Source organism: Cololabis saira, chromosome 4 (assembly GCF_033807715.1).
Source record: "Cololabis saira isolate AMF1-May2022 chromosome 4, fColSai1.1, whole genome shotgun sequence".
NCBI classification, from domain to species: Eukaryota; Metazoa; Chordata; class Actinopteri; order Beloniformes; family Belonidae; genus Cololabis; species Cololabis saira.
Window position 1 is genome coordinate 39,600,298 of NC_084590.1, and position 12,587 is coordinate 39,612,884.

At 40.7% G+C, this 12,587-nt stretch overlaps 1 protein-coding gene across 2 annotated transcripts in view; it reads left to right on the top strand.

The window, feature by feature from the left end:
* The window catches only part of mtus2b (microtubule associated tumor suppressor candidate 2b), a 37,657-nt gene that overhangs the window by 16,074 nt on the left and 8,996 nt on the right, over nt 1–12,587 (top strand). For both annotated transcript variants that reach the window (XM_061719745.1, XM_061719746.1), the window contains exons 5-7: nt 2,069–2,194; nt 3,976–4,074; nt 6,149–6,345. In XM_061719745.1, the coding sequence (XP_061575729.1) occupies nt 2,069–2,194; nt 3,976–4,074; nt 6,149–6,345 (422 nt within the window). The remainder of the gene's footprint in view (nt 1–2,068; nt 2,195–3,975; nt 4,075–6,148; nt 6,346–12,587) is intronic.

The window sequence follows — 12,587 nt, forward strand, 5'->3', positions numbered from 1 at the left end:
AGCATTTCGGCAGTTTACAGTTCATCATTGTAAAAATTCAAGTACTATCAAAAGATCAACAATAAAAACCCCAGTTATAAATCATCATACAAGAGTACTATCAAAAGATCAACAATCAAAATCCAAGTAGTAAGGATGGATATATCCTTCCATCCGATATAGGATGGATGGATGCTGTAGCCCTTTTTTGAAAGACACTATGTGTCGGTGCTGGAATGATTCCCAACAGAGGTAACAAACTGTGGATAATTTAGAAAGCACATTTAGGCGCATTCAGAGTCTGCTTTACTCATTATGGTGTCTTTATCAAAATGTGCAGCTTGCCATTAAAAACAATGCCAGAAATCACGTCAGGTTCTCTGAACATAGTCAATAGCCTTCATTACGTCTCTCCCCCCCAGGAAGCTGTAAGGGTTTCTTTAGACAAACAGAAGAAAGTGTGTCACGTCTTTCACTGCCTCGTCCAATACCACGGCAAAGCGGGTCATTTATGTACAAATTGTTAAGTGGGGGAGCGTATATGGGAAATCTGGGACTCATATCTTAAAAACAGTTTAAACCACGAATCTTTACAGAAGTTGATAAATCTGACGTCAAGCATTTAAAACAAATGTTTCTCCTTATTTAATATAATTTTAGTTTGGAAGAGGTATACTTAAAAGCTTTGGTTTATACTTAATCTACATTTTAAGATCCAATTGATTGCTTTTATCGATGAAAAGATTCAGCTTCTTCCTGTGCGCTTGCTGCTGGGAAGTGGTTTTTCACTGCACACATGCATTTAACAGCCTGAATCAGCCTGAAGCCGTCTCCATCAGCTAATCCTCCTCTTGGCCCGGTTTCTGTTTCCGTAAGAAAAAAAAGTGCTGACTCTCCCAGGGGGGGATCCACGCTGCTGCAGCGAAAACAGTCCCTGCGAGCCCTCTGACAAGGGGCTTTGGGGATTTTTTTACATCAAAAGTAATTTGAAAGTCTCTTCTGTATCTGAATATGTTAATTCTGCTGCAGCTGTGTCTGCGGTCACTTTGGTGCCGCTTGAAGGCAATGCTGTGTTTTATGTTTCACTGCAACAGCGAATCCCGCTTTGTGAACCATTGTCTCGTCGCAGAGGTGATGTTTTCATTCAAGGAAAGCCTGTCCCCCCATCCTCTTCAGGAGTCGTAGGTGATGCGTGGGTCAGACAGTTTAATGATTAGGCTTTTGAATTACCTGATTTGTGATTCCTCACTTTCATGAGCCTGTTCAAAAGCTGGGAAAAAAAGCAAAATATATGTTGACAAAGGCAAAATATTTTCCTTGGTAACTTGAAGTTTGTCCATGAATAAAAAAAAAAACAGAAACTTCCTCTAAGGTAATAAGATGTCATGAAAAATCTCCCACTTCCTCACCCCTGCATGTCAGTATTAGGGCTGGGCGATATATCGAGATTTTAATATATATCGATATATTTTCAAACGCGATATGGTACGAGACAATATCGTTTATATCGATTATTTAAAAAAAAAAAAAAATGTATGATTTTGATATAGCTTATTTTGTGACAAATTGACTTGAATGTTTTATTTGAGATTTGCACAAATGTTTTGTTATTTGCACAACTGTCAACCTCAGTGGAAAAGTCTGCCTGTTACTGTCTACATTGTATTAATTGCACAGTGTATTTTAATTTAATTGTTATGCAGGAAAGGAATATTTGTTTTATTTTATTCAAGAAGCATTTTTATTCTATATATGCAGGCAGTTTATTTTTATTTCATTTGTTTTATACATTTTGATATTGTGCAGACCTCTGTTAATAAAGGAACCTGTGTGACATTTGGCACGAGGCTTTGTATTAAAACTGACTGTTTTTTTAAGGGTTTGGCTCAGAAAAAGATGAAGCTAACAGAGATGCTATGCTATAATGCTTTGGGGGAAACTCCAATTATGGCACAGAAAAAATATTGATATATATCGAGTATCGTCATTCAGCTAGAAAATATCGAGATATGACTTTTGGTCCATATCGCCCAGCCCTAGTCAGTATGTCCTAATCATGTCCTCATCTTTGCTCCCTCACACCCTGCAGATCCCAGCGGCGGCAGCGATCACACACCTCTAGATAAGGCTCCCCCTGCTCAGACCCGGCCTCAGCCTCCCAACGCCCCGAGCCTGCACCGGCGAAGTCTTCCTCCACAGCGCTGCTCCCCGCTCGGTACGGTCACACATCGCCACACAGCCAGGGGAAACAAGCATCTGTATCTGTGGCACTTTTTCCACGAGAGTTCAAGGTTATCGTGTCTTCTGATCACATGACCCCCGTGATCGAAGGTGTGAATGTGCGCTCCGTGGGGGGTAAGAGTGTGTGAGAGTTTAGCGCCGGAACTGCTGTCAGCTTGAGCTGTGGCCCGCAGCTCTGGTCCCTTTTGTTAAAAACTGTAATTGCTTACCCCCCCCCTCCTTTTCATGTGTTTTACGTACAAAGTGATTAATTCATGTTGTCCCTCAGTAACAAAACTAGCTTTGCTCCAAATGAGTCACCCTGTGTTTCACAAGTCCCAAATGTATCACATTTGTTAAGGGGATGTCTCACTTTTAGTTTTAAACAAAAACAAAAAGAATCTAAATTGATTAACCCATCAGCTGCACCCGTTTGCAGCCCTGCCTCGTAACTGTTGCTATACATTGCATCACAGATATAATGCACCGTGCACTCCCTTTCTGCTCCTGTGTGCATCTGTGAGAGGATGCAGACTGTTGCCTGTGCTGGCATTTTTAGCTATTAATGTGGAGCATTTGCGCCATCTGGTGGCCAGACTGTATATTTATATTCAAACCGGGAGGTGAAGAAGTGAAGCTGCAGTTCTAACAAGAAATCCCTGTACCATAAGGAATATTACCAATGTGTATTCTCTGGTTGTAAATCTATATTTCGTGGGTCCTTTTTGAGTGATTTTCCATCAATGGTATTATCTTTTTTAAAATATCTTATTAATAGCGCTTCAGATCAGTTTTAACACTAATACATATATACAAGTATACATAACACATCAAATAAGCAGCAGTGCATCAATGGCCTTGAATTACTCTTCTGTATGAATCACAAAGCTGAAAAGGTGTCCGGATTATTTGCTGCTGCTGTATTTTTAGAAAACAATGGAAATAAGTCTGTAAAATGTGCAGAAATCATCAAATGTAACTCATTAAACTAATAACACATAATCCAGAATGTTAATGCTGCAGAAATGGTATGGATTGTAGCACCTTATAATGTAATAATCTCCTGAAAATTTAATAACGACTGAAAATGTAATAAAATTTGCACTGAACTCAATCGAAAATGTAATAAAATCCAATAATGTAATAACTTCACCAATAATGTAATAAAATATCCTGACTGATATTGTAATAAGATTTTTACCGATAATGTAATACCTTATTACATAATTGGGAATTTATTAAATTTTCAGATGGGTCTTTTTTTTATTTTCCAAAACTGATAATGTAATACTTGACAAATAATGTAATATGTATGTTCATTTTCAGTCCAGAGTTCTACATTTTGTGTTTTAAGTATTTAAGAATGTTATATACACTGGATTTGAAACAACTGAATGACTATTGGGTTAAATTGCAGACTTTGAGTACCATGTAATAAATACCCAATAACGTAATAAGGTATTACATTATTGGTAAAAATGTTATTACAATATCCGTCAGGATATTTTATTACATTATTGGGGAAGTTATTACATTATTGGCTTTTATTACATTTTCGATTGAGTTAAGTGCAAATTTTATTACAATTTCAGGCGTTATTACATTTTCAAGAAATTATTACATTATAGGGTGCTACATGGATCATTGAATATTTAAGAAGATAATGCATATTTCATCCTCCGAAAGGCCTTGCAGTAAATTGTATTTAGTATACCAGTTCTTTAAAAAAAATGTTTCTTGTGTTTTGAGGATATTAACATTTTTTGTTCTCCACAGCTCAGAGGAGAGAATTGCAGAAAGATGCAGAAGCCACGCTTTCACCAAAATCCTCCCCCAAAAGGTTTGCTGTGATTTCACCCAAGCCACAGTCCCCCGGTGAGTTGGTCACATCACATGTTAACACGGTTGCTGTCTTCATAAATCGTGTCTTGAATTTGTTCCCACATGCGTCTAACAGAAGGACGCACATCAACCTGCTTTCCCAGCTCTAAAGATTGCTGTCATTGCTCTGTTGGTCTCTGTTGTGCTCTTGCCACACTTCATTTCCAGACTTTAGCTTTGGCAGCCTGATGTTGCTATGGAAACAAGGCACAGTACACCCAATGCTACTATGGCTCATTCAGCGGCAAAGCTGCTGGCTCAGATTACAACATTATAAGTCAGCAGACTCTGCGTTTCTCAGAGACCAGACAGACACAACGGCAGCTGCATACCGAGCTCCCGCGCAGACGGGTCATATTTTTAATGCGATGCACATAATACAGTCACTGGGAGAGGAATTTTATTGTCACATGACAACAGACAATGGGAGTTACATGGAAGATGCGACAGGCCCTGACTGTGAAAACAAGTATAAATAATTAAGATACATTTTAGCACTCTCTGATAATAATAAAAAGAGAAAAAGAATCAGGTCAGGAATCAGTTTATGGAACAATCTGAATAAAGAAAACAAAGAATCCAAATCAAACATTACATTCAAAAGAACAATTAAAGCCTGTATGTTAAGTAAATATAATGAAATATGTTAGTTAAGTTTGATTGACATGCCTATAGACGGCGGTAATTTTATTTTAGTTTAGTTTTTTATTCACTTAGTTGTTGTTTTTTTTTTTTATTTTTAATTTATGTTATTTGTGAAGTTATTTCTTGGAAAAAGGGGCAGATCAGATAAGATTCTTCTTCTTTCTGCTCCCTTTTCATTCACAATTCACAATTTAATTTGTATTTGTATTGTTTTTTTATTTTTTGAATGAAATAAAGAATAAATGAATGAATGAATGAAAAAGAAAAAAATATGCAATACTATATGCAATAAAGTGTGTTTAGTGTGTGTAGGGTGGAGTGTTATGAGGGGGGTGGAGAGCAGCCTCTCTGTTTTGGCCATACGGGAGCAGAGACACAGCTGAATACACCATTTCCAAGGTGGTCAATGTCCATGATAATTTTCCTGGCCGTGCCCGTGCACCGCCTGGTGTAGATGTCCAGCAGGCTGGGTAGTGCTGTCCTGCATACACACCTGATTACACTGTGCAGAGCCTTCCTGTCCACGGCAGTGCAGCTGCCATACGAGGCAGGGATGCTCCACGAGCACCGGATCCATGGCTGAGGTGCAGAAGGCTCATAGCAGCCTCCTGGAGAAGCTGAAGCTCCTCAGCCGCCTGAGGAAGTAAAAGTGCACCAAGGTGGAGATGTTTAGTGTCCATGTCTGGACAGTGGATGAGGGTGGAGTTGCAGGACATGGTTGATGGCATCGTAAGAACTCCTATTTAGGTGATAAACCAACGGCAGGGGGTTGAACGAGCCGGCTAATGATGCACTGATGAAATCCTTGATCCTTGATCCTCGAAACATTTCATCACCACGATCCACTGGTCTAGGCTTTTTGGAAACAGGGACAGTGGTGGAGTCACAGATAAGATAAGAAGACCACCCCCTTCCCTATTCAAGATATGTCAGTTAAGAAAAAACACCTGAATGACTGAATGACAATGTAGACAATAATTCTACTGTACTACTACCAGATAACTTGTGGTAGACATTTAACAGTGGAAATTATACATTATCATATATTTACAAGCTATTTGTTATGTCATGTCATGCTGTGATTGGTTTAGATTTTAAGTAGGTTAGTTTGAGGGGAAAAAAAGGTGTTGCATCAAAGATATTTGAGTTTGTGTTTTTTTTTATTATTATAAGCAGCATCATTAACAATATTCACTTTACAACACACAATGTCAGGAAATCCTGATAATTTAATCAAGAAATTTTGGTATTTTGGTATTGATGACTTTTACTAATGCTTAAAATATGTATCTTTTGTACAGGCAGTTCTCGCACTTTACTTACTTTTAATATAAATTATATTGTTTGATTATAAGCATTTGAGTAAGTGTAAGAAAAAGATATTTCCGTTGTTTAGTTGATCTCCTGATCTTCTCCTCTGCAGCTCGCGGACAGACGACGGCGGTTCATGGTGCTATCCGGACCATCAGAGCACAGGAGCTGGACCGGGCTCTGATCCAGCAGCTTCAGGAGCGATGCGAGCAGCAAGACCTGCAGCTGCAGAGCCTGCAGGCTCAGCTGAAGAAGGCCTCCTTGTGCCTGGACGTTTTCAGCATCACCACTCAGCACTTTTGTCACAAGGTAGGATTTAGCAGAACTCTGGTACGTGAGCAAAACCGACGGCAGACTTAAAGGAGCCGTCTGTAAGAAATGGCCAAAACTGGTACTGCAGTCACTTTCAAAATATTGTTGAGCGGCGTGTACCCTCCCCCTCCTCCCCCCGACCAGAGGTTGCCAGGTAGGCTGCAGAATGCAGCAGGAACGTAGGCTGCCATGGCAAGCGACGAGTCCTACACAGTTAGTTTATTTTCTGTATTTAATGCTTTATGAAAGATCTTTTGCGAAGTAATAATGTAGTTTTTGGAAAGCTAGACATTTTTTCATCCAAGACGTCATAGCGGCTGCTGCGATAATTAGAGCCGAGCTGGCAACCCGGATGCCGAAACAATACTGACTTGGTGATTGGGAGATAGGTGGAGGGTGGAGCTTCAGAAACAATACTGACTTGGTGATTGGGAGATAGGTGGAGGGTGGAGCTTCAGAAACAATACTGACTTGGTGATTGGGAGATAGGTGGAGGGTGGAGCTTCAGAAACAATACTGACTTGGTGATTGGGAGATAGGTGGAGGGTGGAGCTTCAGAAACAATACTGACTTGGTGATTGGGAGATAGGTGGAGGGTGGAGCTTCAGGCCAAAACAAAAAATGACAACATAAACATCAGTTGAGGGCTGCAACTCCTCTTTTTAAACTGGAATATCCTGGCTTGAGTGCTGTTGTCAGTGACATAAGTATTTGAAATGAACATGATTTTTAAATGTCTGTTGACATATCGGGGTCATTTTATGATTCGTTTTATTATTGCTCTTACATACAGCTCCTTTATAGGTATAGTCTGTAATCGTATTCAAAAACATTTATTGTTATACTGGGTGAAATGGTCCTTCCATCCTGAGAGTAGCCAGTGAATAATGTGTTCAGAAAAAGGAAAGAAAAAAATCCGACCTCTCTGACAGCTTTAATCCTGTAAAAACTCTGACCAATCTGTTTTTTGCGGTCTGAATGGCACGGATTGGTCAGAGGACCAGAGGATTGGCAGGGGGGAAAGAACCAATCAGATGCCTTCATTTTAACCCCAGTATGGGGGTCCGCCTCCATCCCGGCGAGGGTGGAGAGCGCCGGTGGCAGTGCGCTGCGGTGCCCTGCAGGCTCTGGAGGTACGGCTACGCCATACCCTACGCCGTAGGGCTATGCCGTAGCCTACGGCGTAGGGTACGCGGCGACGCGCACCATTCTGCATTGGTGTAACGCGGAACCATAAATCAGCCTTCAGTGTGTGCTCTGTGTGCTGTTCTGAACTTCTCTGTTTATCATTTTGCTGGGACGCCGGGTCCCTCCGCCGAGACACAACTTTTGCGGTATGCGTTCATTTTTGTGTCTAAAAATGATGTGCAGTGCCCACCCAATCAGAAACAGTACAGATATTCTGTGATATTTTTTTATATTTATAAAAAAATTTAAATTATAAAAAAATAAAGGATCCCCATAACTTTGATTGGGTGGGCAGGACGCACGTTTGGGTGGGCACAGCCCATCCCTGCCCCCCCCCTAAAACCGGCCTCGCTTACAGGTGAATGAGACACGGGGTAGTTTTGTTGAAAATGTGCTGTCCAAAATGTCCTGGAAAACTGGACTCCTGCAAATGCGCGTTCCCCAAAGTTTGTGGGGGAGTGGCTTTGGGCGGAGCGCTGATGGGAGGGAGAGGAGGGGGCGGGGCTTAGAGGAGGGGCCACTTTCAAATCTTGCTAGCTCTCCAACATCACGGACTATACCTTTAAGCCCGGATTTACTCAGCCAGGGAAAGACAAAAAACGTTTGGTTGCTAATCGTATGTCACACAGATGGGAGCGTTGTAATCATCAGAGTGTTGTACCAGAAGCTGTATAAAACTGTATAAAGTCTTGATCCAGATTGGTAGTTTTTTGTCTGCACAGTTTTTGTCAAATCAGAGTTTGAACTAGACGCAAAGCAGCAGCAGCTCCGGCCCTTCACGTTTCCTCGTCCTCCTTCAGTGTTGTTGTTCTGGGTTTCACTGGTCCTTTTCTTCCCCTGTATGTGATGGTCTGTAGAAATGAGCTCTGACAGCTAAGATTTAAGAGCTTTGATTCGTTAACTGACCATGCAGAGATCAATCTCACAGCAAACTTAACAAACGCCGCAGACTAATGCGGCAAAGCTCACACGTGCACACACATATGCATACATGCATAAACAGACGGTTATGGATTATAGGTGTGTGAAGATAGGAATGTTTTAGATTTGCTTTTGTAGTGAGTTAAGGTTGTGACAGAGCTCAGATCAGCACCCAGAAACCCGGGCTAAACGAACACACCGAAATTCAGCTTTTTCCTCATTAAAGGAGTTTTTTTTTCCTTTCTGTCACTTTTCATTTTCATTCCTCACAGTAATGAAGAAAACCTTTTCTAAGGTATTTTAGATGTGCCATGCAGAGTTCTGGGATGGAGCGCGCATCCTTTGTTAAAGATTTTGTTGCTCTTTTCAGACGATCAAGTCCGCTCTGAGAAACCTCAAAGCGGGGTGGAGTGAGCCTCAGAATGCAACTACAAAGCATTTTTTTTTATTCCCTTACTGAAACAGCACCTGTAGTGTCTCGCTTTTGTTGTCAGCATCACTGCTTTTAAAAGGTCATTCGCTGGCTTTTAACCTTTTTAATGTATTCTGGGGGACTGGCAGCAGGAGCTGTCGTGTACTAGACTGAGAAACTAATTGGATTGATAAATTTAATTGGACTGAATAGTAATGAAGTGAGACACAAAAATATGCAGTTCTTGAGGAAGTTTATTCATTTCAAATGTTTTTTTAATTCAACCCTAGAAATGAGGAAAATGCAGTCACTAATTTTTCACAAACATAGCAACATTTATTCAGTAATACTGTAAAAAAATATCTTAAAAATTTGTTTTATGAACATTATTATTGAATATGCTAACATGTAGAGACAAAGATGTCCTTCAGTTCTTGGCATTTTTGGAATTTCTTTTAATGTGGCTGCATGGTCTGAACATGGGATGCCCCCTTCTGAGAAGATTAATTAACATCTTGAAAAAATGTCCTTTGTGCATAATCAGTCTTTGTATTGTTTCTCTAAAATTATTGGTGATGTCCTTGCGATTGTGTTAGTGCAGACACCTAGTTCTCCTGACCAACAGTGCCCAGATATTTCTATACTCACACATGCTGGTGATCAATTTTTAGTTTTTGTTTGTTTACTTTTAGTAATTATTTGTTCCATAAAAAAAGATGACAGTTTAATTAGTCATATGTTTATTTCAGGTTGTATGTAATTCTAAGACCTGGTTAGGACCAGATACACTTCTGTTTTGCTCAAACTTTAGAAATAAAAAAGGGTGTTTGTTCTATTTAATTTAACTACATGTGTAATAGTGTTTACGTCCAAATGTTCTGATGTCATCTATAAGAACCAGAAACAGTCGTTCATGACTGAATGTCTTCTGCTTTTAAATTCTAGCTTCTTGTGTTTTCCTGGTCATCTGCTTGCATTTCATTTCCCCGGCCCCACCCATGGGCCCTGTATGTTCAATGCGATTAGAGCCGCCTATTTCGAGACCGGCCTGGGATTTCAGACATTGGAAGAATACCCTCAATTGTCTTGAGGTTATAAGATTTTAAAATTAAAATGCATGTGAGTCACATCTGCAAGCACTGAAAAAAAAAAGGGCTGCGACTCCTCTGTCATCCCCCACTCACTCTGCTTATAACCCAGCATGGGAAATTTCCAAGAGTGTATTTAGAAGGAACAATCTATATATAAAGAGTGCTTTCTAATGTCAAAGAATTTAGATATTTTGGCATTTGGAGGCTTTTGGGAGAAACTTGTATCCTGACATGCATTTGGTGTCATAGTTACTAAAAATGAACTATATGCCATTAAGTATTAGTCTCTTACTCCCTATTTCTTCTGGTACTTCTTTTTTTTTTTGCATGTGTCATTTTGTGTGTGTGTATGTGTGTGTGTGTGTGTGTGTGTTATAGTCCCTGCCATGCGCATAAATGTGATATGGGGCGTGTTGATGGGGGGTTTGAGGGGAGGGCAGAGAGAGCCGGGCTACGGCTGCTCGTCTTTGTTCCAGCAGGGATAAATGATGCTCGCAAACCAGGAAACAAGGTGAGGCTTTGGTATTCCCGTCTCTCCTCCCCTCTCCTTCCCCTCTGCCTGTTTCCCTCCCCCGCTTGTCTCCCTTTTCTGTATCTTTGGTTTGCACTTGCCTCTGTGACTGCTGCCTCCCCGGCGGGCTGAGGGATGCTGCTGTCCGTTAGCCTAGTATGGGCCACTGCTGCTGTAGGCTTCCCTTCCTCCCTTTGTGCCGTCTGGACCCAACGGTAAAGGCAGCGTCCTTCTGCAGGCAGGGAGCTGGTTTCAGCTCAGAGGATTCCTTCATGTATTTGTGAATGTGCGCATGTGTGTGCTTGCTGGAGGAGGTCTGCTGAGGATGTCTGGCTATATGGCTCCTAATGTTCACTTGTTTCCTAGCGACGGCACTGGCAGAGGGCTCAGAGCTGTGCATGATTGTGCTGAGTCAAAGCTGCCTTTTCTGTCCATCTTGCTTGGGAAATTAAGTGAAAGGCTGCTGTGCTTGTTCTTATGATCGTCTTACAGTTTCGGTTTGTACATTTTACTCATAATCTATTCGTTCTTCATCAAGTAATTACATTGTATAGACTGTATAGGAGAACTTTATTGTATCATGATGCATTAACCTCTTAACTAAGACAAATGAAGAGTTGTTCGGTGTCTCCAGTTTCCAGCATTGTTGGGGCCTTCTTTGTCCTCAAACTACTCTAAATCTCTTCAGGGCCAAAAGTCACACCATAAACAGCCCTTTTATTGTCTCGTAGAAGCTGGACCGACTCCAGAATTTCCCATTTCAGAGAGGTTCATTAACTTGCTTCAGCATTTCCTGTGGAAATAGCTTGGTTTCTATAAAAAGCTGTGTACAATACTGTCTAGGCACAATTTATTGTTCTATTTAAGTGGACATTTCATGATCTGTTAATTATTTGGGATCTGTCTAAGAAAACTGCCAAGCAATGGTTTGATGTAGTTTTTTTAATCAAATGAAGGACCTTCAACTTATCAGTGTTTGATGCACATTGATTGGGCTGATAGTTTTAAAGGAAATAAAGTTAATTAACATTTAAGATGAAAAAAAAAAGTGGAATGAATCAGTTTCTTTAGTGGAGACCCAGTTAAATGTTGAATTCCTATCACATAATGGTTTGAACAGTAGGCAGGGTCTGGGCTGGATGGGGGATGGATGAGGATTGATGAGGAGGAGCAGAGGTGGGGCTGCTGCACATGAAATGATGCTGGCTGTATTTCATCCCTCCAGGGGTCACGGCATGTCCTACCTCATCTTCATACACTCCAAATACGAGCTCTCAGAGGGTGACATCATGCAGATATATTGTTTGCCGTAATTGCTATCAGATTTCAGCTAGTGTGTGTTCTTTTGTGAAAGAGCCACATCTTGAGTATTCAGGGGATACCCGGCATATGAATTGTGCAAGTGCTGAAACTGACCTTCACAAACTGCTGTGATGTATGCAGGGTCACGTGTGACGGGTGGCAGCGAAATACAAGGTGCATGGAGGTTACAGACAGCAGTGACATTACTGGGGCCTCATTTATCAACCGTTCGTAGAAAAAGTTCTAAATTCTATCGTAGGAATGAAATTTAGAATGCGTGTAAGTACAAAAAAATCCGAATTTATCAAACGTGCGGACACCGGTCGTATGCACATCAGTGATGATAAATCCCACCTGTTCTTAACTGCCGTGCTCGTGCATGGTTAGCGTCATTTGCATTCAGAAACGCCTCCAAATGACCATATATGGCAGCAACAACAGGAGTTTTTTTTTCTTTTCAAACTTTATTGAACAAAATTCTGTAGGGTTTACAACAAAAGGCAAATGGAACGAAACAATCAATTATATACAGATATTCAACATGTGGGGGGGTAAAAAGTGGTTGTCGTCCTGCCACAGCTGTCTTTTATAGCTGTCACACCAATTATTCAAAATGTCTGCTAAATTACTAATGGAGAATTTTAATTAATTAGAGGAAACGGGGAACATGTGTGAAGTCTGAGATCGCTGAACACTGTGACTCTTTTACTGGGTTCTATTTGTAGTTTCACTGTTCTACCACTAGATTTTGTGTGTACGCATGGTCAGAGTTGTACTTACATTTACACGCGTTCCTGCACACAGGTACATGTTG